A 26,513-nucleotide genomic window follows, 5' to 3' on the forward strand; every position below is an offset into this window, starting at 1 on the left:
TAGATAACTATGACTCATATGAGGATGCTTTCAAAGCAAATGAAAGCACTATAACTGATGAAAACTTTACACAGTACAAAACAATGTTGCACAATGAACAGCAACACGAAGAAGAACTCCAAGCCCAACTAGATAAGGACACTCCTGACAGTAATCAACCTTCTGTAACAGGAAGCCAAGAACCACTGGGAAAACCACTAATAATAAATGAGGCCGAATTAGCTATGATAGAAGTAGAAAACACCATGTGTCAGTATGAAGATAAAGAAGACTTAACTATACTACAATCAAAACTAAACAATGAGCAACGTAGCATTTTTCAATAAGTAATAAAACAAATTGAACATGGTGTAAAACATGAAAATAAAGAATGTTCCTGCCATAATTATAAACTTATACTACTGTACGTCAGTGGTGAAGCTGGTTCTGGCAAAACATTCCTAATCAAAATCATTAGTAAGTTCCTTCAACAATTGACAAACAACAAACTGTCAGCTGTTGTCACTGCCCCCACAGGTTTAGCTTCCTACAACATAGGTGGTGTTACATTACACCGATTACTACTATTACCAGTAGAGCACCAGAACAAATTAGACTATTACAAACTTTCTGCAGAAGCTGCAATGGAATTACGCAGAGTATTGAAACAAATGAAAATGCTACTAATAGATGAAGTGAGCTTGGTATCCAACTTGATGTTAGCTTCGATTCACCACAGATTACAAGAAGTACTCAAAACAGACTATGAAGAGCTCTTTGCAGGAAAACACATTATTGTTTTTGGAGATCTGCTTCAATTAACACCAGTAAAAGGTGAGCCTATTGTTAAAACATTAGGACACAAACTCTGCCGTAAAACTGTTGGCAGCATTGGAAATGTCAACCTTTGGCAAGATTTCCAATACAGAGAATTAACAGAAAACATGCGGCAATCTGCAGATCTCACTTATGCCAACATTTTAAAAAGTATCAGAGTTGGTATACTTTCTAAAGAAGCAGAAGCAATATTGAAAACCCGGCACATTAATGCACTTTATGGCGATAATGCATGTGCTACAGATGTTATGGAACAATTAGCCCACAAAAATATCAATTGTATGGCCTTGATGCCAACTCTTGCAAGCTGTTTCAAATTCAATGAAATCATGCTAAGTAAAGAAATGCAACCAATAATGGAAATTAGCGCCACAGACAAACTAGATGTACATGGTATGACACTACCCATGTGTTACCAAGCCACAACAAGACTAAATAGTTTAGAAAAATCAATCTCAAACACAGCAGGCTTAGAAAAGATATTAAAATTATCCTTAAATTGCAGAGTAATGCTTAAACGTAACCTTGACGTGGACCAAGGACTAGTTAATGGAGCAATGGGTACAGTTGTTGGCTTTCAAACATACCCACGCGACAACAAAATTCAGTTTGTCAATATACTCTTTGACAAACTTTCAGAAGTAAAAAGGATAGGACGCTCAACAGCTATATTCCTTCTCTTCAAAGATATGTATGTACGCAGAGAACAATTTTCTCTAACTCTTGCATACGCAGTCACGATTCATAAATCAGAAGGTCTTACCCTAGACAAAGCAATGATAGATATTGGTAACACAGTCTTTAAAGACGGCATGAGCTACGTAGCACTATCACGCTTACGTACACTTGACAGTCTATTTCTAATCAACTTTGATGCAAGTAAAATAAACGCTGATATTCCTTGCATTTTAGAATACAATAGACTTCACTCACTATACACCCCCCACTTAAACACATATTCTGTTCCACAAAAAGTAAAACGTTATAAAAGAAAAATAAATCAAACAGAAATACAACAGGATGTCACTGCAAATCCTCCAAAGAGAGTAAAAGAAACTAATACTTCATCAAGTACCACAAGCAAAAAAGAATCAATTAGGGAAAGTAAACCAGGTACTTCTTTAAAGAAGGAAGACAAACTCCAAAAAAGCAGTTAGATACAGAACTACCTGGACCATTTAAATTCTCAAATATAGTTGGTGTAAGTTGCTACGCAAATGTAGCAATGAATATTCTATTTCAATTACCACCAATTGTTGACAACATTTACTTACACAGTACAGACCCATTGTGTATGCAAATGTTAGTACTTCACAGAAATGCAGCAAACAATCCTGACAACACGTATAGTGTTTATGGAATAAGACAACAATTGGACTACTGTGCTGGAATGGTGAAATTCACTATAAACTCACAGGAAGATCCATAAGAATGTCTAATGTACTTACTACAAGTACTGGAAAACAAAAACATACCTATAAATGAAATCTTTCAGATTTCATACATGTGGAAACATACATGCACTCTCTGAAACAATGTGACACAAGAAGAAATCCCCAATGAACGCTTCATATATATATCAATACCAAATTGTGAATCCATTCCATTTCAGCGACTTGTACAAAATGAAAACCATGGTAGATTATGCTCTACCTGCAATTCAGATAATCGCTCCACGTTAGTAATACAAATACATAGTAAATACATAATACTAATGCTTCTACGTTACAATGCAGATGGTACCAAAAACAACTGCAAGCTGACTGGATTCACACATGGTCAAATATCACTTGGTAAGAAAACCTTCACAACAATAGTTATAATCTACCACGCAGGAGCCACAACCAATTCAGGCCACTACACTGCATATATAAAAAAGAAATGTGGATGGTTTGAATGTAATGATAGTACCATTACTCTAAAGCAGAGATTACCAGCAAATCTTACAAACGCTTATTTGATGTTCTTAAAACCAAAATTTGATAACTAAACTGTATTTAAACCCTAAGTAAACTTGTGTTAAAAAAATATAAACTGTTAGCATACTCCAAAAGCTATCTAACTGCTCAAAGATTCTACAACTAATCAGATAAATGAATACCACTAAATTAGACCAAAAAATACACAGTTAGAATACGCCAATTGGTATCTAACTGCTCCAAAATTTGATAATATCAAAACAAATAAATAATATCTTACTGCTCCAAAAAATGCAACAAGCCAAAGTATAAAGCATTAGGCATTAGCCAGAAACAACAAGTGAACACTGAAAACAAACAAACAAATAAACTGTAGCATAACAGAAAAAGGTTTTTTTTAATCCAACATGGATTTTTTTTCTCCCACAGACCCAATGATTTTAGCAACAAATACAGAAACTGAGCAAATTGCATAGTACTCTGATTTGTAATCTACTAAATATGAGGGTCCAAAAAAAAAATATGTTGATTATACAATGTGATAAGTCATTACAAAATACTAATACTAACATGCTATTTTCTTTTATCACAGAAATTAACAAGAAATACATGTACTCCGGTTACTAGACCAAACAGTAAGTATACAATAATAAGGAGAACCATAGCAGCCTATCACATCCATAGTATCTAATACCTTTGTTCCTTATACATTTGTTTTTCACCCAAAGTTATAAGCAAATATGAATGTGATGTGCTGCGGTGGTTGTTGCCAGGGCATAGAGTCTTGGGTGCAAGGCCAAATGGCCATGCACCCAAGACTCTATGCCCTGGCAACAACCACCGCAGCATACCACATCCATAGAGTCAAACATTTCAACTATGGTCTATGTAAACTTTTAATGTCCGCGAACATTATGAGTGTTCTTAGAACACTTTCAACTTGCCAGCAAACAATACGGACAGCGTTTTCAGGACACCCCCTACGAACATTTCAGAACAACGCGATAGTTCTTAGAACATTTTCAACTTGACAATGAACAATACGGACAGTGTCCTCAGAACACCCCATTTCGTTTATTTGCAAACATTTCAGGACACCATGAGTGTTCTAAGAACACATTCAACTTGACAGAGAACAATACGAACAGCATCTTCAGGACACCCCCTACGAACATTTCAGAACACCGCGAGAGTTCTTAGAACACATCCAACTTGACAGAGAACAATACGGACAGCGTCCTCAGGATGCACCCATTTTGTTTATTTGCGAACATTTCAGGACACCGTGAGTGTTCTTAGAACACATTCAACTTGCCAGCGAACAATACGGACTACGCCTTCAGGACACCCCCTATGAACATTCCAGGACACCGCGAGTGTTCTTAGAAACGTCTTCAGAACACCCCCATTTTGTTTATTTGCGAACATTTCAGGACACCGCGAGTGTTCTTAGAACACATTCAACTTGACAGAGAACAATACGGACAGCGTCCTCAGGACACCCCCATTTTGTTTATTTGCGAACATTTCAGGACACTGCAAGTGTTCTTAGAAGCGTCTTCAGAACACCACCATCTTGCTTATTTGCGAACATTTCAGGACACCGCGAGTGTTCTTAGAACACATTCAACTTGACAGAGAACAATACGGACAGCGTCCTCAGGACACCCCCATTTTGTTTATTTGCGAACATTTCAGGACACCGCGAGAGTTCTTAGAACACATTCAACTTGCCAGCCACAACCCCCCATTCATATTTGCGAACATTTCAGGACACAGCGAGTGTTCGACAACGACTTCAGAACACCCCCATTTTGTGTATTTGCGAACATTTCAGGACACCGCGAGTGTTCTTAGAACACATTCAACTTGACAGAGAACAATACGGACAGTGTCCTCAGGACACCCCCTACGAACATTCCCCGGATTCCGCGAGTGTTCTTAGAAGCGTCTTCAGAACACCCCCATTTAGTTTATTTGCGAACATTTCAGGACACCGCAAGTGTTCTTAGAACACATTCAACGTGACAGAGAACAATACGGAGAGCGTCCTCAGAACACCCCCATTTTGTTTATTTGCGAACATTTCAGGACACCGCGAGTGTTCTTAGAACACATTCAACTTGCCAGCCACAATCCCCATTCATATTTGCGAACATTTCAGGACACAGCGAGTGTTCGACAACGTCTTCAGAACACCCCCATTTTGTGTATTTGCGAACATTTCAGGACACCGTGAGTGTTCTTAGAACACATTCAAGTTGACAGAGAACAATACGGACAGCGTCCTCAGGACACCCCCTACGAACATTCCCCAGACACCGCGAGTGTTCTTAGAAGCGTCTTCAGAACATCCCCATTTTGTTTATTTGCGAACATTTCAGGACACCGCAAGTGTTCTTAGAACACATTCAACGTGACAGAGAACAATACGGACAGCGTCCTCAGAACACCCCCATTTTGTTTATTTGCGAACATTTCAGGACACCGCGAGTGTTCTTAGAACACATTCAACTTGCCAGCCACAACGCCCCATTCATATTTGTGAACATTTCAGGACACGGCGAGTGTTCGACAACGTCTTCAGAATACCCCCATTTTGCGTATTTCTGAACATTTCAGGACACCGTGAGTGTTCTTAGAACACATTCTACTTGACAACGAACAATACGGACAGCATCCTCAGGACACCCCCTACAAACATTCCCCGGACACCGCAAGTGTTCTTAGAAGCGTCTTCAGAACACCCCCATTTTGTTTATTTGCGAACATTTCAGGACACGGCGAGTGTTCTTAGAACACATTCAACTTGCCAGCCACAACCCCCATTCATATTTGCGAACATTTCAGGACACAGCAAGTGTTCGGCAACGTCTTCAGAACACCCCCATTTTGTGTATTTGCGAACATTTCAGGACACCGCAAGTGTTCTTAGAACAGTTTCAGCTTGCTTGCGAACAAAACGGACACATATTGAGTCCTCAGAACACCCCCCATTCAGTTTATTTAGAACATTTCAGAACACCAGTGATGTCCGCAGACAAATCGAACACAAAAAGAACGTCTAACACATAAAAAAACACACTTTCATCTTATCTCATACACTACCACCCTCCCCAAACACTCCTACACACCAACTTACTCTACTAAATACAAATTTTGAACAAAGTTTCACCGCGCTGTCCGCGGACATCCGCGAATCCAAGATGGCGGGCACTACCGAAAATCTGACGCGCTTCACACTCCACGCCGTCCAATCAGCGAACACGTTGAATGTCCGCGGACATCACGCAAGCCGATTGACCAATCAGGACACTGTCCGTGGAGCGAACACAGATATCACTCATTTTTTTTTACCTACTTTTTGGTCATTTAAAAAAAAAACTACTGGACGGATTTTCACCAAATTTGCAAAAGCACGCTTTCTGGACCAAGCCACTGCTCCTGGTCCAAATTTGTTGAAAATCCGTCCAGCGGTTTGAGCTGTAGACGCGAGCAAACATTTTTTCCCATTCAGTCTATGGGAAAAAAAAAGTTTTGGGACCCCCCCTATAACTTTGCCCTCCCCTGGACGAATCCTCACCAAACTTTGCAAAAAAATTCAGAGTGACCCAAATACTTTTTTTTGCAAAGTTTGGTGAGGATTCGTCCAGGGAGAGCGAAGTTATAAGCCGCCCAAAAAGTGCTCTTCCTATGGAAACACCAACTTAACCATAACTACATGGCCACTACCGTGGCCATGTAATATATATATATATATATATATATATATATATATATATATATATATATATATATATATATATATATATATATATATATACATATATATTATATATATTTATTTTATATATATATGTCTATAATGTAATGTGCATTTATGAGTAAGGGCATGATGTATGGGTGGCTGCCTGGGTATGCCTGTGTGCGTGTATGATGAAAGGGTGCATCCGTAAATATATGAGTGGCTGGGTGTATGGTGAAAGAGTGCACACTTAAATGTATGGGTGGCTGCCTGGGTGTGCCTGCATGGTGAAAGGGTGCACACTTAAACGTGTGGGTTGCTGCCTGGGTGTGCCTGTATGATGAAAGGCTGCACATGTAAATGTATGGGTGTCTGCCTGTGTGTGGCTGTAGGTTGAAAGTGTGGACACTTAAATGTATGTGTGGCTGGGTCTTTGTGTCTGTGTATGGTAAATAGTGTGCGTCCTTTTGCTCAGGGGCTCAGTGAAACCTACATTGGGGGGGGGGCTAACCCTTCAAATGTTGGGAGAGGCGCTAACTTCATGGGCAGTAAGGGAGGAGCACATTTATTTGTGTGGGGGCATCTAACATCTGCATTCTAATGAGACTATTCTAGTGCAGCTTCAATGTTACAAGCATTTAACTCTCTCCTCTAAGTCTGAAAGCACCCACTTATGGACTCCTGTGAGAATGAGCTGTCTCCTTTCCCCTCGCTACCCTTTAAATCACTCCCCTGATAGGCAAGTACTAAACCCACACCACGATTTCAATTGTCTAAAAAAGTAAGCATTTGAATGCAGGTACTGACAGTGTAATGCTTTACGTTAGTCGTTGCCTGGCCTTTTCTTAACAGCGAAACCCAGGCACCGTTATCTCTGTCCTGTTTTGTCCGGCAACGGCTCTGTAGGTTAGCCAGGTCGAGTCAACATAGCCCAACATTTCGGGGTGGGGAGCTGATGCCAGTCAGCTCAATGGTTTTGCACTACTGCTTGTGTTTAATGTGTTGATTACTTATTGGCAATCTTCATTACTCCTAGCCTTGTTCTTCTTCGTTCCAGTACTTGTGTATGAGGCAATTTGCCTCATACACAAGTACTGGGATGAGATAGAGGACCATGGATGTAATGCCTGGTTTAGTTACCCTTCTCGTAATCTTCTTTATTCCTAATCCCACTCTTCCTCATCCCAGTATCTACCTATGAGACAAGGTGCCTCATTTGTAAGCACTGGGACAAGCAAAAGGGTTGAGGAGTTAATTTTGGGGGCTGGGGCAGGGGGTAGGAGGGACAGGGGATGTCTGGGGTGGGAGGGGGATTGTGCAATAAATCTTAATGGTCATGATATGTGTTAGTAGTGACTAAAGAGGCATTTTGGTGCAGCCAGTCTAATCATTTCTTAGTTTGGCTTGACTTTTTTTAACTGGGCATCTCTGATGAAGCAGTCCTGCTAAGTGTAATTACCTGGCTAGACTGGCGTTAGAGTGCTGCCAGTCTAGTTGTTCCTTTTTTTGCTGGGAATCTGTGACATGATAAGTGTTATTGCTTCAACTGGCATTTTGATGCAACCAGACTAGGTATGTCTAAATGTGGCCCGGTATGCTTTACTGTAATATGTGATTACGCGTGTACACTGTTCTACTTTGTGTAGCCAGTTCTACATGTTTTCATTGTGGCAAGGCATTTTTTAATAGCAAATCATTACATTCATTAAAGCATCAATGCTCCTGTGCATTGTTGGTGACTTGCATGTATTGGATTTTTAGATTGGTGTTAACCTACAAAACAATTGCAAATACTCTGGCTATTAAGCCAATTTTTCTCAGAAAGTGTGCTGTATAATGTGCTGCATAATGCATTAAAACACATAGTTATATCTTTCTCCTAATGCAGTGTGCGGCGTACCCCGGCAGCAGCATGTTTGTGCTTATTGCACATGTATGGTAATTCGTGCCGGCCCAGAGTGTGCGCGACCCATGATTTGTTTACGAGCTGGGGGGGGGTAGGAGGCCCCCCCCTTAGCATGGCTTGCAGGGGGTCCCCGAATTGTGTGCAATGGCACTGCTCTCCTATGTGTCACGTGTGCTTTTTGCCCTTCTGGGTTTTAAGATGGAGACAATGCTAATCGTATCTATGAAGCACATCAGATGAAATGTTTTGTATCCATGTGTCCCCATGCCAACATCCAAAACGTTTCCTACCGCAGCATGATTACAGCGTGTAGCTACTGGTGTGGACTTTCTCTCTTGCTAGGGGGCAGTGTTGCCAGGATAGTCATAAGGCAACTCACTGAAGATAAAGTACATTCCTGTGGGAAATGACACAGGCCAATGCATCATGCCAGATTTCAGTTGTCTGGATTATGGCGAGGTAAACTAACTTCAAATGCATGTTACGGTTGGGCTTCTGGAACCACCAGCACCAGCCAGGGTTGCAGAATGAACAAAAACACCTGCCAATAATCTCTATTGAAATGCATTAAATGTACAGGTTTCTCATGCATAGTCATTGTGAGTACTCTAAAAACCTTGACGTCATTTTACGATTGAGTGGAACATGCAGCCCCGCTCTATATTCTGTTTCTGTGAAAGAGTGCCCTGTCAATCACTTAGACTGCCACCTAAAGGGATAAGTTATAAATACGAGCACATAGCTACAATGGTGATTCTATTTCACCTCTTAACGGCGTGGTATCAACACTTTTTAGATATTTAGTTTGATCCAGACTGGTTAATAATATGAATGTATTACATGCACGCAGTGCTTAACTTGTGGGGGCTCAGCCCTGCCACTTATTTCTGAGCCCTGCCACTTATGTCTCAAACACAGTTTGATTATGATGTGGTGTTTTCGCAAATGTATTATTTAAAATGCCAGTCACATAATAAACACCTATAGAATCAGAGCAAAATGTAAATAATGATCGTGTGTAAAGACACACTTAAACATGTGTCTCATGTCAAAACACAATGAGTATGTTATTTCATGTGTACGCTGATTGGCATTTGTAAATCACTCCTGTCATATTGAGTACATCGTCAACGTTAATAATCCTTAATATATTAAGATTTAAAATGGGGACATCAAGGAAGACAAGTCCAAGAAAGCAAAGTTAAAACCAGGACTGGACCGAATTGGACTGGACTAACATCCCCTGAATGGAATGGATAATGCAAGCATGTATGATATTGTAATGGTATACCCTTAACAAGGTAAGGCTACCAGAACAGCAGCAATTCCACTTGGATTCTACCTGCTTTTCAAGTACGAGGATCTGATATTTAAGGAATCCACAGGATGCTCTTGAGCATGGAAAGCTTTTTGAGAATATATTTAAAAAAAAAGAAAATAGCAGAATCACCTACTTGAGGATTCTTCACTCTGTTTTTCGAGTCTCAATCAGGGATAGATGTCATTTAATATGTTTTAAAATGTAAGTACCTGCTTTCCCATAATATTTGATACCTATTTTATATGGTGTAGTCATATATTGTGGACTCCCATATTGTATGGCAGAGTGAAGGTGTGGTACATCGAGGGCTTTGCAGGGCACAGATGCATGCTCCTATATTGCAGGGAACAAGTAGTTCCAATGTTTAGCGGGGGAGGGGTGCACACATTGATATAAGAGGGACATGAAAGCACAGTCTGAGGTGTCTCTCCCTCAAGACAGACATGGGCATGCCCTTATGGGTGATGAGTAGTGACATTCCCCTTCTAGCCCAAACATACAGTTTGCTGGCAGGAATTTCACTCTGGCTAGGTCTAGGCATTACCTTGCGAATAGACGTTCATGTCTTCCTTCGTTAAGGGAGCAGCAGGAGGCCGGGGAGCGGGCAGCGGCGGCTTGTCGAAGAAGATGCGGTCTTGATCTTCTGTCACAGAGTCTTTCTTTTCTATTTCATCGTAAAGATTGTCAGCATAATCAAAGCTGTCTCGATAGTTGCCATATGTATCTTCCTCTTCTTCTCCCTCTTTTCCTGCTTCCTCTTCCTCATTAGCTCTCTCCTCCTCCGTTCCTGCTTCCCAGAGGTCTTCTTGCCAGTCCCTGCAAGGCTGCCTCGAGCTTTGTGGATCTGTCAAGGTTAGAGATGGATTTATTAAACTCAAGATATGCCAAAGGAAAACAATTATCATCTACAGTGTCCACAAGGGTATACAGTGAGCTGGTGACATTTCCTAGATGTGACAGTGAGAAGCAGTCATCTTCAGCACTTTAATGGAGTGCAACCAGACTGTTAAAATACTTAATGCATTTAGACTCCTTCAATATCACTTGCAACTGCTATGCTCTTGATAGTCCTAAAGCTGCAATCATCTACAAAGCAGTAATGAGAAGCACACCAGAGTACCTGGTGGCTAAGCTCCACATCGCTGGTGGTACACGCTCCACACGCACTAAATCAACCAACTGGCTTGAATCACAAATTGGTCCGCAAAGAGAGGATCCACAAAAAATCCTTCTCTTGTCTGCACCCACCCTCAGGAACTTGATCCAGGAGTTGGCTCGGAATGCCCCCACAATTGTTCAATATCACAAATATCTCAAAACATGGCTCTTTCAACAACATCTGACCAAAGACTGATTCTAATGGCTGCACATACCGACACAAAGACCTCGCAGTACTGTGCTAGTGTTAAAAGATGCCAGCCCAAATGCCAGCTACACACACCCTGTACAGCGCTCTGCTGCTCGCGAGCTAGGTCCATGCTTTAAACGCTGTCTCCAGGTTCTCTCCAGGCTGGACTATTGCAACAGTCTCTTCCTGAATCTACGTCTTTCCTCCCTCTGCCCTCTTCAACTAATCCAGAATAGGACTGTGTGACATATCCTTGGCCTCAAGCAAAGGGCCCGTATCTATCCAGCCCTAAACTCTCTTCACTGGCTTCCGGTGGCTGTAAGGATCCAATTCAAGTCCCACTGCATCATCCACAAGGCTTTCTGGGGCCTGAAACCATGCTACATCGAACCTTCTCTCCCTAAATCCCACTCTACTGGAGCCCTTCTGTCCTCCAACTCCAACTCTCTGCAGGTCAGACGTTTCTCCAAACAGAGAGTGGGGGGTAGATCTATTTCTTTGTCAGGCGCTTCCCTCTTGAATGGCCTCCCTGGCCCCCCTCAGACTTGAGCTAGATCTCCTCAAGTTCTGCAAGCTTCTCAAGACCTTACTCTTCTCCTCTTCCCCCCTTCCTTGCTAATTCCCCCTGCTGTTGCAACTGGCCACCTGGTCCCTTCTGAGGCATACATGGTCCAGGTCCTCCCTCGACCCAGTCTGCCTCAGCACCTCCCTACTAGCACTTGCCTTCGGGCACCCTTAACTGACTACTGAGTCTGGTTCACCCCCGCACTAGCTGACCCTTATCCAGTGCCACTAATGCACTTGCTCCATAGCACTTACCCATCCCGTGGGTCCCCCTCCTTACTTCTTCCACTCCCTCCCCCTACCTTCCCTTCAACCTGTCCTCCACACTCTCCAATGCAATTCATGTTTGCTGCACTTGCACAATCCGAATGTCGCAAGGCCTTTTAGGACTGTTTATTTTTTTTATCCTCCTCTGTTCCTCCTGCCCCCTTAGTCTTGTGGCATCTAGAAACACTTTCTGTTGTGTCGGCACCATACAAATGTTCAATAAATAAAAAAAAAGAAACAATAAAATACAAAATAAAAATAAATCTAGCTGTGATTTAAAAAATTGTTTTACTTTATAACTTAACTTTCAATTCTTTGGCCTCATTACGAGTTCGATGGTCCGGTAAAAAAGTGGCAGGTGTTCCGTTGCTACCACTTTTGTTAGCGGTAACGGGATTATCACAATTTTGTACTGTACCACTCAATTTCGAGTTTGAAGTAGAGGATTTACCCCCAGCACCATGCTGTGGGATGTATTGACCCACTCCGCAATGCTATGCGGCATCACCCTGCCAGGTATGGTGAAAGAAACGGCAACCATGGTGGCAAAACCCTTGTGCGCGCCAAAAACCTACAAAAACCGTGTGCTTCAGCACACAAAAACAGGGATGCACAACCTGCCACCCATGGTGCATGTGCGGTGGAATAGAGCACACCCTGCAGAAATGTGCCAGTGGGCTTCATGACCAGCAAACAGAGTGCAGGGAGAGAAGCAGCACTTTGCAAGTGAGACCCCAAACTATGCCTGCAAATGACATCTGCTTTGTTGCTAAAAACTCCAAAATGCCTATAACACAACATTTCTCAACATTCAAAATCTTGCCTGGTGCTCAAATTCATGTATCTAATGAAGCATTGTGAAACATACAAAGTCTGAAAACTGACAGCCTCTGCCAAAATCTCGGTGCAGTACCCGGAGCTACCTGAATGACAGCTGTCAGATGAGTTACTGATGAAACTTTAAAAAGACCTAAAACTAAAAGTGTGCTGGATTAGCAAAACATAAAAAGGATTGTTGCCAAAAAGGAATACAGATTTTAGCTGTGTTTTTTGATCCCACAGATTTTAAGGCTAAGAAAGAAATGTATTTATGTTTGATGCAACAAACTTGGTTTTTGCTGGATTTAAGAAGTTAATTAGCTTGAATGAGCTGCATGAACTGGAAAAGCAGGTTTCTCCCAGAAGGAGGGCCTTCCTCTCAGCAGAAACTAAAGGGGAGGTGTTAATTGCTGGTTAGCCCAGACTGGTGTCTATGGAAAGAGAAGGAACAATGACAGAGCTTCAGCCCAGGAAAATGGAGGTGTGAAGGGGGTCGTAAATGCCTCCTGGAAGGAATAAACAAGGAGGGGGATGCCCCTGGACTACAGGGAGACAAAAAGGGGTGGACCATCTGTTGCTAAACATGAACAAAGAACAATTCTTAAAAGACTCATAACTTGTCATTCAAAAGGGTGAAAAATATAAAAAAAGACAGAGTTGTTAATTTAATTTTCGGATGCACGTTTTAAGAGGCGGCAAAACCATGTGAAATGTTCTGGACAGGAATGCCAATATATGTGGTTTTATGCGAAATGTATAAATGTTAGAATTGTGAAAATTTACATGCACATCCCTCTGTTAAACACACACATTTGTAGAAAGTAGCATAAAGTTTGGAAATTATGTTCATAGCGAAAAGGACAACATTCTGTAGAAAGCTGAGACAAGATCCCACCGCTGCTGGGTTTTGAGGAATAGCTGCTACATAAAATATGGCATCCTTGTGTGTGATTTGTATAGAGGTGACCAATGTAGAAATGTACATTTAGCATCAAATCCGATTTTGAGATCAGTGGCTAAAGGGAGGTTTCTAAAGATTGTAAAGCAAACCATAAAATCTGACATCATCCAGCCTTGATCCAATCACTCAAATTGGAAGGCGGAGATGAAGTTTGGTCCAATCCCAGCTCACATGGGCAAGCTTAGCTAAGCCAGCCCATACACCGCCTTTGTGATGTCATTTTAATGCATAAATAGAGACAGCTGACAACACATAGGGACTCACAGATCCACTCACTTTCCGGATTCCGGCGAAGCACTCTGATCAAGCATTCTACATCCAGCTTTAATATTCTTCCAGATCCAGAGGCCAAGACTCTTGCCAGCAATAGTGAACTATTGATTTCAGCAAGGCCCAAATCCTAAAATGTATTCTCTCACCCAGTAAAGCGCTGTGTGGTGTGAGAAGGCCTTTTGAACCAGTATCCTGATATTCTCTGGCTTGCCACCACTAGGCTTGCCTGAGGAACTCCACATCCAGCTGATTAAAATACCCACAGACTAGGATGGCAGATCCTGTGCAAATCCGGCGACCGGATAAGCTGATCCAGTACCTTGCCTGATGTGCTGTCTTTCCTAGACCAGACCAATCCTATGACCAGAGCTGACGGTCCATTTAAAAACGTATAATAAGTATTAATAGGAAGAACTGTGGCCCATAGTATATTTGCATTGTCTTATCCCTATTTCAAACCCATCCTATCTTTCATTCAGAACCAGTATTGTTAGAACCATCTGTGCACTGACTCTTTTCTCATCTGAAGAAGTCGAGTTTCCTCAGTAGGCGGGTTACACTGATCACGTAACTGTAAGATTTCTCTGTGGTATTCACTTTTTCATAGTTATCCTCTAGTGTAAGCAAACCCATTTGCCATTTGTCATTTTCAAAAGTGCATTTCTGTTTTCCATTCTCGCGCCTTTTTTACACATGTGAAATAGCTTTAAACTTCTTCCGACTTGGATTTTAAGATTTCAAATGTTTTCTGCTGACTAAATCATTGCTTGTGCTTTTGTGCATCTGTTCAAAGCAGCTCCCATAGGAATTTAAAATAATTTAAGCATTTTTCCACACATTTAGAGTTCTTGCTCAGCCACCTTAAAAGTCATTCTGACAGTTGAAAAGCCCACTTTGTTTTTCTCTTTCTGTTTAAGGGGGCATGGGGGAAGGTGGGACTGATATTCTGTTTCATTTGTGCTATTCCTGAATACCTGCCCTCTCCTCCTATCTCTTTACATCGCCTAATGGAGGGGGGGGGGGTTGAGGGGTGTTGCAGGGGGGACCTCTAACCATAGTGCTATCTGATCTGAATCAACACAAGAGTATTATTTTCTGTGCTGAATTTGTTTTGCTCTTACTTATTCCTAGTGTATTAAAGGCATTATTCTGTGTTCTGTCACCCCAACTTCTCATGGTACATTTGCATACAATTCCCATGAAGTCCTATGCACTCTAAAAATGGGGATTTATAATCCAAAAATGAGCCCACAAGACCAAATGTCAGCAACTGTAAGATGTACTGCAGATTTACTCCCAAACTCGTAGCGTGGGCCAATTTGTTCCATTTGCTTCTTTGTTTCAATGCAACTGTCGAGTGCGTTTATATGGTAACACACTGCTGAGCACTAGAATGGATGTGCCAAGTGGCAGGTGCATCGGTCAGAGCGGTCAGCAGGAATGAGGTCATCTTTTGACTGATGACTGAAAGTCAAATAAGGGCCAGAGGATCCAAATAAGGGCCTGCAAAAGGGTGTACAAAGTAGATTGAAAAGAGGGTGGTGTTTGGATAAATAACAAACTGAAGGCGTCATCTTGACAATTGACCTTCAGATCTAAATCACAGTTAACAGCAATATTACTGCAGATGATCACAATTCCACATTAAAATGCATTAAAGTTCGACTGTTTTATGCAGTGTTGTGATAATGGTAAAAACAGTTTGCATTATCAAATTGTCTGTTTTTACTGCATGCCACACAGGAACACCACATGCTGTAAATATCTCCTGGTCATGAGAGGAAATACTTCATAGATTGTACACCTATTTTTACCTCCAGCAAATAGATGGAAGTAAATATTTTAGCAAAACCAACGAGAGGTCCCAAAAAGGGTGTCCTGATGACGAATCTACACAAAGGTTTGTAAATAGACTATAGAACTAGATTTAAATGTTTTTGCAAAGTTTGGTGAGATTCTGTCAAGAGGGGACAAAATTAGAAGGGAGTCCCAAATTATTTTAAAGGCTTGTAAATGGGGTGCCATTTATCAAATCCACACAAAGGTGTGCAAAAACATAGATCTAGATATACATGTTTTTGCAATGTTTGGTGGGATTTTGTCAGGAGGGGGCAAAATTAAAGGGGGGTCCCAAAATATTGGAAAGGCTTATAAATATGGTACAATTAGACGAATCTAAACAAAAGTTTTCAAAAAGATTTTGGATCTAGATATAAATGTTTTCATAAAGTCTATATGGATTTTGTCAAGTGGGGGCCAGGTTATATGACTATTGTATGTGCATACATTTGACACTTTTGAAAAAATAAAACGTGTGGATTTCCAGCAAACTTGTGGAAGGAGCATTGGCAAGGATCTGAAAGCATGGTTTTGCAAATGTGCCTATGTTTTATTTTTGAACAAGTGTCATAATGCAGGCACACAAAATAGTGATATATATTTTTGGTGACGGAGGTATAGCAGGTAGCCATAGGCAGTGCCCATATTCTCCGGGTCATGGAATAAGGTCATGATCCGGACAATCTGGCTACTGGCCATGACCACAAGGAATACATGGGGTTAAAGTGCTTTGTGGTAAAGTTATTCGAAATTGGGATATGTTTGAAAGGGAAGAAAAATGTTCTTGTAGTAATATGGTCATAGGGTTTTCTCTTCGCCTTCTGCAGGCTACCATGGAAATCGAAAAGTGGACCTGTATGGAACCCCACCTTACCTTTCCATGGTGGCCATCTTGGAAAATCCTTTTTTGGCACTCAGGGTTCCCGATTTGGCTAGGGTGCTAATGGTCTTCATACCTCATCACAGGGGCTGGAATGGGGGGATAATGGTCTGGCGACCTCGTTATCCACCCTCGATTCGCTTGGGCTGATAACTTGGGCTGCTGGGCCCGTATCCACCGTTCCAGTCCCTGTAACGGGGGAGGAACGTCACAATATTCCCATTAGCATAACACAAAATGCAAATGAAAATGTTGGAAAATCTTATTGAGCCTATGTACTTTACTGAGAAATGTAAAGTAGATGGAGTCTATACGTTTTTTTTAGTTCTATTTTTTAACTGTGAATGGTGGTACCTAAAGGAACATTTATTTTGTTGTTTTTGGATGTATTTTTCTTTTTTTTGGCAGGAGAGCTTAGAATGAAAGGTAGGGAGGGAAATGAGGGAAGAGGCACCAAACACTAATATGGAGGGGCAGGTGGACAGGGGAAAACGTTGCACGTGTGTTATTTCTAAGGTAGGGGGCAGTGTTTCTTATGCTCCTTGATTACAGCAATGGTGGTGTCTCTTGGGGAGGAGGGATGGCAATAGCTGATGCCATTTTAAGATAAATAGCAGTTTTGCTAAAAGTATGTACTGTGTACTAGATTGATAATGGATAACGAGTAGGAATAGATGTTGGAGCTGTGCAAGGGAAATTTTGAAGTGGAAAGTTCCAATATCAGTAGAAAATGCAGTTCCAAACTATCCACAAAGCACAGATCTTATTGTGAAGTGCGGACGGGTTCTCGGACACGTCATCATGTCGCGCGCAAGCGTATGGACATGTGGCACTGTCCGGAAGGTCCGCAGTGAAATCAGATGTTCGTAGATGTCTACGGATGCAAAACTAGTTGAAATAGTTGCAAAAAGTGTATAGAAGTGTTAAAAATGATTCTAGAAGGTGAGAAATGCCAGAGTTTTAAAGTGACACTTTGTAAATTGGACACAAATATTGTTATATTTTGTAAGTATAATATTAGTAAGTTGTAGGAAAATAGCATGCACTTTTAAAAACCCATGAAATTCACAGAAACAACATTGTTAAAGGGACGTTATGGTTAAGTTGCACTAATAAAAACCTGCATCAGATTTCTGCATCAAACCTAAGAAAGTAGATATGACGATGCTAGGTGTAGCGGGTCCTCCTGTTTTTATGGCATCCCCAGGTCCTGCAAAGGTGAAATGGGCACAATGAAACAAAGGATTCATTCACATTATAAACTCTTACTCAAATGATAGAAACTTTCATTATTGATGCATTTCTTGGCATATGATTGTCAACACATTTTTGACACTTTACCTCCTCTAGCAAATGAGGGTAGTGGCAACAGTGCTAATGAACTAGACAATGCCTTGCTCAAGTTGGACTTGCAATTTAACCCCAAAACAAGCACCATATTGGAGCGCTACATTTTGGTGTCCGTCTTCTACACGAGCAGGGCGAGAGTGTTGAGGAGTATGTGACAGCCCTACAACATTTGTCATTTGATGAGCATATACGTGATCAATTCATGATCAACTGCAATAAAATCAGATAAGAACTATGGTTGAAAGATGAACCCACATTGGATGAAGTGCTAGACATTGCCAAAAGGGTTGAACACTCAGCCTGTATTGCGAAACTGTCAGAAAGGAAAAGTACGGAAGCCAAACTGGAGGTGCTGAGCATCATGGACAGAAAGCAAAAGAAGAAAATGAAGGAAACGCTGGCGGCCAAAGGGAGCTATGATACCGAGAACAATAGAGCAAGAGGAGAGAGGAGAGATGAACGTTCATGCTTCCGGTGTGCTAGCAATTCTCACTTTGCCAGATCAATGGCATGACTGGGAAGAAGGGTTACGTGTACAAAATGCAAAAGACGAGGACATTTTGCAAACTGCTGAAAAAACTTTCAATTTAACCAGATAAAAATGCTATATGTGAATGAAGAAGGGCATAGATCCTCTGAGGAGGAAGAAGGATGCCATGTTGAACATAATACTGTTAATACCATTAACATGGTCGAGGGTGGGGATGAGGAAACATTTGAACATCCATATTGAGTTTGAGTGTGAATGGAAGGGAGACATCAATGATGGCAGACACTGGTTGAAAAACATCCCTCATATCTAGGTTGGTGTTTGAGCAAAATATGGAAGGCGATATTCAGAATTTGTTGGAGCCTGATATCAATCATGGTGGGTATAACCAGGATAAGATAGAGCTTCTTGGTTACTTTGAAGCTAAGTTTGAGTTCAAGTGGAGAAATGCTCAAGAAAAGGTGTATATAACCTAGAAAGGGATGATGCTACTGGGATGGCACGATAAGAAAAAGCTTATGATAAGGTTGCATCCCAATACTGACGACCAGGTTCTGCATGTGGGGTCCACGGTGAGCGATACATTCAGAAATGTGTTCAAGAAGGGAGTGGGGAAAGTGAATGGCATGGAACATCAAATTGGGTTAAAGAAGGGGAGTTTGCCCGTTTCAGAAAAATGATCGACCCTCGAAGGTGTAAAAAAGGAGTTAAAAAATGTGTTACGAATGGGCATCATTGAAAGAGCAGGTAGTGTTGAATGGACATCCCCTTTGTTTGTTGTAAAAAAATCATCGGGTGAATTGCAGTTGTGTGTAGATTTGCATGAAATGAATAGATGTATCATGATAGATCGCCATCCTTTGCCCAACATAGGGGAAATGTTGGCTGTGGTGCCTCAAGCACGTGTTTGTTTCCAAATTAGACATGGTCTCAGCTTATAATCAGGTTTAACTTGAAGAAGGATGTAGAAAGTTGACAGAATTTATAATGCATGAGGAAGTATTCCAATGTTGAAGGATGCCTTTTGGTCTGGTTTACGCATCTTCTGTATTGCAGAAAGTAATCGATAAGCTCGTCTAATGTATGAAGGGAGTGTTTTGTTTCCAGGATGACCTGTTGTTGTGTGGTGAGTCAGAAGGAGAACATGACAGAATTTTGAATGAAGAACTTAGTATTTTGGAATAAAAGGGGATAACTTTGAGGGAGGAGAAGTGTATGTTTAAAGTGGACAAGGTTGAGTATCGGTCACGAGGTATCTATGCATGCCGTGAAACTTAAAAGTAGTATGGTGTGTGCCGTAAAGGAGGTAGAAAGACCAAAGTCTAAAAGGGAATTCCGTTCATTTCTGGGAATGATAGAATCTTATGAGGAACTATGCTGAGAAAGTTGGTGAAATGAGAACGTTGATAAAGAAAGGCGAGGAATTTAATTGGAATGTAAAGTGTGAGGAGGAGTTTAATACGACAAAGGGGGAGATTGATTTGGCTCGACCTCTGGGGAGTTTCAATATATATTATAGGGGTATTGTTACCGTTGATGCCAGTGACAAGGGCATTGGTGCTGTTCTGTCACAGGGGAGAAATCATGAAAAGGAGGAGATAATTGCCCATGCTTCAAGAGGTTTGAGAGGAGCAGAAAAGAACTATTCAGTTCTGGAAAAAGAAGCATTGGCATGTCATTGGGCAGATGAGAGGTTCAGAAATGTTTTGTGGGGTACAGATTTTGTCATAAGAATGGATCACAAATCACTTATGGTCATAGTTGAGAGTAAGGGTTTGGATAGAGTATCCAGGCATGTGGCTATTTGGGTTACAAGATTACAAAGGCACAGATTTGAAGTGCAAGTCATACAAGGGCAAGAGAATATTTTAACAGATTGTTTGTCAAGGTTGGGCAGATGTAATGAAGATGTTGAAGAAGATGTTGTATTAGAAATGTTTTTGTTAATCATGAAGGAATTGTCAGCAAGGAGGAGTAGATGGAATCAGGGAACAAGGATTTGGTAATTACGTGAGTGAAGGTGTAAATAGAATCTGTATGGCCCAAAAAGGTGGAGTTACTCCGACGTCAAAAGGCATACTGGGAGGTGTGCAAAGAATTGAGTGTGGTTGATGATATCATATTCCGGTAGGAACGTGCTGTGGTTCCAGATGCCATTAAGGACAAAATTGTTGACTTGGCTCACAGTGGACATGTTGGCGGGACACAGACAAAATCTATTTTGAGATGCGAGTACTGGTGGCCGGGGTTCGATAGAGATGTTGAACGAAGATTGGATAATTGCATTCAATGTATCAAGGTGGGCAAAGTTGTGGAAGCCAAGGGTCAACCCATTGTGGAGTTTGGCATTCCTGGAAAAAGTGTGGGATGAGGTTGCCATGGATATCTTAGGCCCCGTAGAGATAGGTTATGGGCGTGGAAGGTATGTTTTGTTACTAGTGGATTTGTTCTCGCGATGGTCTGAATTCAGAATTGTAAGGGGGATTTATTGTGAGAGTGTCGTGGAATGTATTCAGGACATTTTTGCAAGGGAAGTTCTCCCAGAAAGTATACTTAGAGACAATGATACACAGTTCACGGGTGGATGTTTTGTGGAATGCATGAAGAAGTGGGGTGTGAAGCATAAGAGATCTGCGTTATATCATCCGGATCGGAATGGTATCGTGGAGAGGATGAATGTGTGTAATGGATGCCATTCATATGGCTGAAGCATGTGGTATGGGCAAGAAAGTGGCCATCCAGGAGAGATTATATGCTTTGCGCATGTCCCCCCATTCCACAATGGGTGTGAGTCCATTTGAACTTATGAGAGGGCGCAAAGCGAATACGAAGGTGAGCCCTCCTTGGTTGGGAAGATAGAGTGCCAGATTGTGTGGTGGATGAATTGAGGAGGAGTTTAAAGAAGGAAAAGAAAGAGAGGTGGGTGATGAGAGAGAATCGTGTGGTGATTGGGTGAGAATAAAGAAAGGAGTGATGAATAGGAATTGAGACTTACTATACTCTGATCCTGTCCGTGTGGTGGCCGTGGTCAAGGGTGCGGTACGTGTGAGTGGTGGCCAGGTATGGAACAAGAATAGGATTGCTGTGGTGAGAAGAGGATGTGTTGGGTAAACAAAGGGAGATGTGTTATGATGTATTATATGTTTTGGGTTCCAAAGACAGCAGTTGGTGGAGAGTGGTGAGGGGAGAAGCTGTGCTTGGGGTCAGTTCCAGTTTAACTTAAATAAACATGATATAAACCTTTCACATATCTTTGGTTTTTATCCCAACACTCCAGCACTTCTCCTATACATAAACTGCAGATTTGGCTGTGACAGTAAGCAAGTTAAATACAAAGGGTTTTGGTTTGATTTTTATTACAGACTTTGCTATTTGAGTTTCTTAACCAGACTTGTTTTGACTATCAGCAAAGGCTGGCGGTTTGAGCCTACCGTGGCATGGCAGAGAACTGTCAAAGGAGAATTATGATGTGTGAATGTCGCCTTGAATTGTTGAGTCTCTGATAAACCTCCCTTTCCAAAAACCGGGAAGGGGTTTTTAAATAAAAGAAACTCTCCAGACGGAGGGCCTAATTCTGGGATGGTCCCTGCAAAACTGGGATTTCTGTTGACCCTACACTGGAGGATCTCCAATTTACATTGCTAGCCAAGAGAGGTGGAGCTGTTGGCTGAGGTGCTGGCCTTACGATCAGAATGCATAGTCTCTCCGCTCTTCCTCCATCTGATTTTCTCCACCTCTACTTTGAACACATTGCTAAGCAAGTGCTGCCGCCCACTCTATCAAGATGCAACTAAGATACAGGTCTAATATTCCACTTAACTTCAAATGTGATCTCAACCTAACTCTTGCCTGTTGACCCTCTAAGCCCCCATCGTCCTCATGGCAGTCTTCAACTTTACGCAAATTAGTAGGTAAGCCCTGCTCTACCTTGCTCATTTTTTTAAAATCTTTGCAAACCCCAAAACTGGCCTGCTGTTGGCCTGTCTCGCTTTTACCACACCACTCTGACCTGGGTTCCTGACCAGGCAATGCTCACTAATGCTCACAACTTCAAACCCTCCTTGGCATTCAACCTCCTCAATCCTTCAGCGCATGTTGACTTGGTTAACTACTGTTCCTGCCTCCTAACACTGTCCAGCGTCAGCACAAAGGACTCTGCCCTCACATGGATCTCCTCACACATATAAAACCATTCTTTCTCCATCTTGTCAAACACGCACACCCAGTAGAAATCCTACAATGTTCTGTTCTTGGCCCGAAATTCGTCACTCAGAACACCTCTTCTCCTTGGCAAGCTAATCTCCTTTGCTTCCTCCTGCTTCCTCCTGCTACCTTTTAACTGATAATACCCCAATCATCTTCTCCTTCCCTTCACTTCTGATGTCTCTGAATGGACATCCAGCTGCCATTTTTTGACCAACCTCTACTCAGTGGCACTTAGAAATGTTATGTTTAGTTCATCAATGAACAAGGTCATTTATTTACCTACCAAGCTAATCTCCTTTGCTTCCTCCTTGTTTCCTCCTGACCTGACCACCTCACACCATCCCCCATGGCTTAGGAACCTTGGGATCTCCTTAGCAAGTGAACAAAGGCTCCATCAGTTGATTACATCGACTGCTACATTAGCTAGCTTGTACCAAATGAATAGATGAGACATCTGGCCACAACTCCCAAAGGCGCTTCCATAAACTTCTTCACACTCTTGTTCTTTCTCCCATCACAAAGAGCTGTTGTGTATGCTCACAGAGAAGCCATAAGAAAGCAAAACATGGAACTTTAGAATCTTTATTAAACAGATCATAGCCTGACACTGTTGGTGCATTTATAGCAAACATCTGACAAGTTCTGGTGGGTTTGAAAAGGCTGGGGAAATAACCAGTCCACCTGAAAGGTGAACGTAGAATAAGCCGTTCCAGCCAAGTCACACATGCCACGGAGCCACGCAGAAGGAATCACTGGTAGTTCATCTTCAGTTCAGAGCCACATGAGCAATGCATTGTGAATGAGCAATCAGCTCAAAAGCAAACTGAAATGTTTCAGACAGGTGTTTCCAAGGAAGATTATGCCATACAGAACCTGAAACGGTCAAGGCCGTAACTGACGCTCCAGCACCTGCTGATGTATGTGAAATCTATTAGTCTTGGCCTAGACCAGCTATTGTGGTCGCTGTATACCAGATTTGTCCATGATCAGCACCCCACTCAGAGAATTAACTAGTCAAGATGCCCAATTTCAGTGGACAGAAGAATGTGCAGCTTCTTTTCTACAAATAGAATGTGATATTGCGTCTGGCAATGTTTTTTTCTATTTTCGCCTAACTCTCTGTACTGAATTTGGAGTTAACACAGGCATTGCCACACTTGATATTGCACTTGAAAAAAAAAAAGAATGAATGCAGTTCTATGTACTTTTGAGAACTGTCTGCCTTGGGTTGAAAGAGCTATGGCTAAAATAACACTGCCCTATAAGACAAAGAGTATATTCTAATGCTGACGCCTTGTGTTTGAGCTAATTTGCACACCCACAATGCATTGCTCACGTAGCTCTGAACCGAAGGTGAGCTCTGAGTTATGGCTACTTGGTGTTGCTGTGGCATGTGTGCGTTAGTTGAAATGGCTTATTCTAATTTCCCATTTCAGGTAGAAGGCATTTTTCCAAGTCTTTATATACATACCATAACTTTGCTGGCATTCACTTTTGGCAAATTCACATTTATCTGTGTGTAATGTTAGTCCTGATGATTCTAGCGCATCACATACCTCTCTTGTGTAGCATCACAGGTATCTTCATAGTACCAAAGACAAGCATGTTGTCAGTTTAACTGAGGCAGTAACTACATTGCTGATCACTTTTATGGCACATTCTTGAAAAATATCAGCAGCTGAGGCGATGACGAAGTGTAGTTCATTCCCTTATACCGAAAACAGCTGAGACACGTAGAGAATGTGGTTATATATCTCAAGTGTTGGTGCATTTCCATCTGATCTAGGTCTCGTTTAGAGAAAAATCGAGTGATGTTGAGATGACTGGTATCATATCATATCGTTGATGTGCACACCTGATTGCTTTTCCCTTGCAAATGAGTTGCTCGCTTTGGCAAAAATACCAATTTCACCTTTGTTATTCTTTATTGGTACAGTCACGATGCAGGAAGTCTGGGGTGTAGGATATGTTGCAGGTTCGATGATTTGGTCATTCTGTAGGCTTCCAATTTATTTTTCTTCTCTTTCTTGAGGGTGAATTGGCAGTCGCTGATAATGTTGAGCGATGGGTTTTACAGATCCATCAAAGTCTACTTGTGTTCCTTTTATCTTTCCTAAGGCATGAGATCGCGACGGGTGGTGCCGGACAATGGGGAACCCATGAGAGAGCAAAGTTGATGGACGCTATGCCCATGGTTCTAACGGTTGTTTGAATAATTAGATTGTTTCCTGAGGGTACCTCTTGTATCACGTGTACATCACATTTGACACCTTTATGCTGATATGTGAAGATGGCGATTCATTTTTAAAAACTTTTGGCTGGATATTTTTCAGCCCATGGGAATACTTTCTATTCAGATGAGACCCCTGTAGGACCGTGCTTCATGCGGTTGTATTCAGAGTTGCACATTATGTTAAGCATGGCTCCTGTGCCTATCACAAACTTCGCTCTGTGATATCCTACCAGGAGTTCATCATCTTCATCACTTCTTGCATATGTGCGAGACATCGTATACATATTTATCAGATGAATAGATGCATTCTGACTGATGAGCGGCATCCTTGACGTTCATAAGGCAAAGGCATCTAGAATTGTCTCCACAAGTTTTTAAGATCGGGATTGACACACGCTTGTGAAACAGTCCTCTTTTCAACAGTGCCTGAATCTTTTTCCCATGACAGGACGTGTTTTATCGTGTGGTATAGGCTGGGCCACACCTAAAGCACATTTTGTTGTTGACTTGTTTGATGGTGGTGAGTGTTCGCTTGTGTCTGTTGTAAGGATGACATGGTGTCAAACAGTGAAGACAGACACACGTGATCACAGTTCAAGGGTGTTTATTGAACTGCAATAGGTTGATTGAACGCCTATCTAACCCTTAAATTAAGGATGTGAGAAACCTACGACCTTCAAATGATAATAATAACGCAGTCCTAGTGGAGTCTTTGTCATAATAAAAGGGCCTATACTAATAAACCTATTGCCAATCCTTACTTCTAAATACAAATGGTGTTGGAAAACTATGTCTGCAAAAGAAAAGTGTTCATGAGACAATACGTCAGGATAATTGCGCAGGTGGCTTCCCTTCCCCACATTTTTATCACAGGACAAGGTGGCACACGCGAGCTTCGCACACACACACTGGCTTCTCTGCCACAAGGAGGCAGTTCAAAACATGGTTATCTGGGCCTTCTGTGCCACAGTCTCTTTCCCCAAAAAAGTATCTTCCTACAGAGTGCCTCGCGTAACAAACAAGTAGCAAAGTTCCTTTCTGATCAGGATTTTCACATTCACAAGTTCTCTGGTGTATTGCTCACTCTGGGTCCCCCTCAGTTGGGCTCGGACCCCCTTACACACATGTTCACAATTGGTCTCCCTCGATCGGGCTCAGACCACAGGTCTCCCTCGGTCAGGCTTGGACCTTAAAATCTCACTTTCTTTGCTTTGTTTTTGTTATGACTTTTGACTGTGTGATGGATTTTCCTAAAACTATTGCAGGACCACTTCGATTCACTTCATCCATAAGTTGCACTTTATTGCATTTGTTTCTGCCACTTCTTGTCTGTGTACATCACACAGAGACCTTCGATTGAGCACACCCGCAATCCAGGAGCACTTTGTTACTTTGTCTCATACCTTCTCTGATTCATATTAAAGTTCAAACATCCATCAGCAATTGAGCTTAACTTGCATTTTTCATCACAAACGTTAATATTCTTCGCTCTTGCGCTCTTCATACAATGTTGCCACTTGCAACCTTCACTTCAACATATATCTGTCTTGCATCGGTCTCCCCAACTCACAGGCTG

At 41.7% G+C, this 26,513-nt stretch overlaps 1 protein-coding gene across 2 annotated transcripts in view; it reads right to left on the minus strand.

The window, feature by feature from the left end:
- Nucleotides 1-26,513, minus strand: part of BANK1 (B cell scaffold protein with ankyrin repeats 1) — a 2,974,928-nt gene that overhangs the window by 359,559 nt on the left and 2,588,856 nt on the right. For both annotated transcript variants that reach the window (XM_069630704.1, XM_069630703.1), the window contains exon 12: nt 10,252-10,551. In XM_069630704.1, coding sequence (XP_069486805.1) covers nt 10,252-10,551 — 300 coding nt within the window. The remainder of the gene's footprint in view (nt 1-10,251; nt 10,552-26,513) is intronic.

Source organism: Ambystoma mexicanum, chromosome 6q (genome assembly GCF_040938575.1).
Source record: "Ambystoma mexicanum isolate Mex_15411 chromosome 6q, UKY_AmexF1_1, whole genome shotgun sequence".
NCBI classification, from domain to species: domain Eukaryota; kingdom Metazoa; phylum Chordata; class Amphibia; order Caudata; family Ambystomatidae; genus Ambystoma; species Ambystoma mexicanum.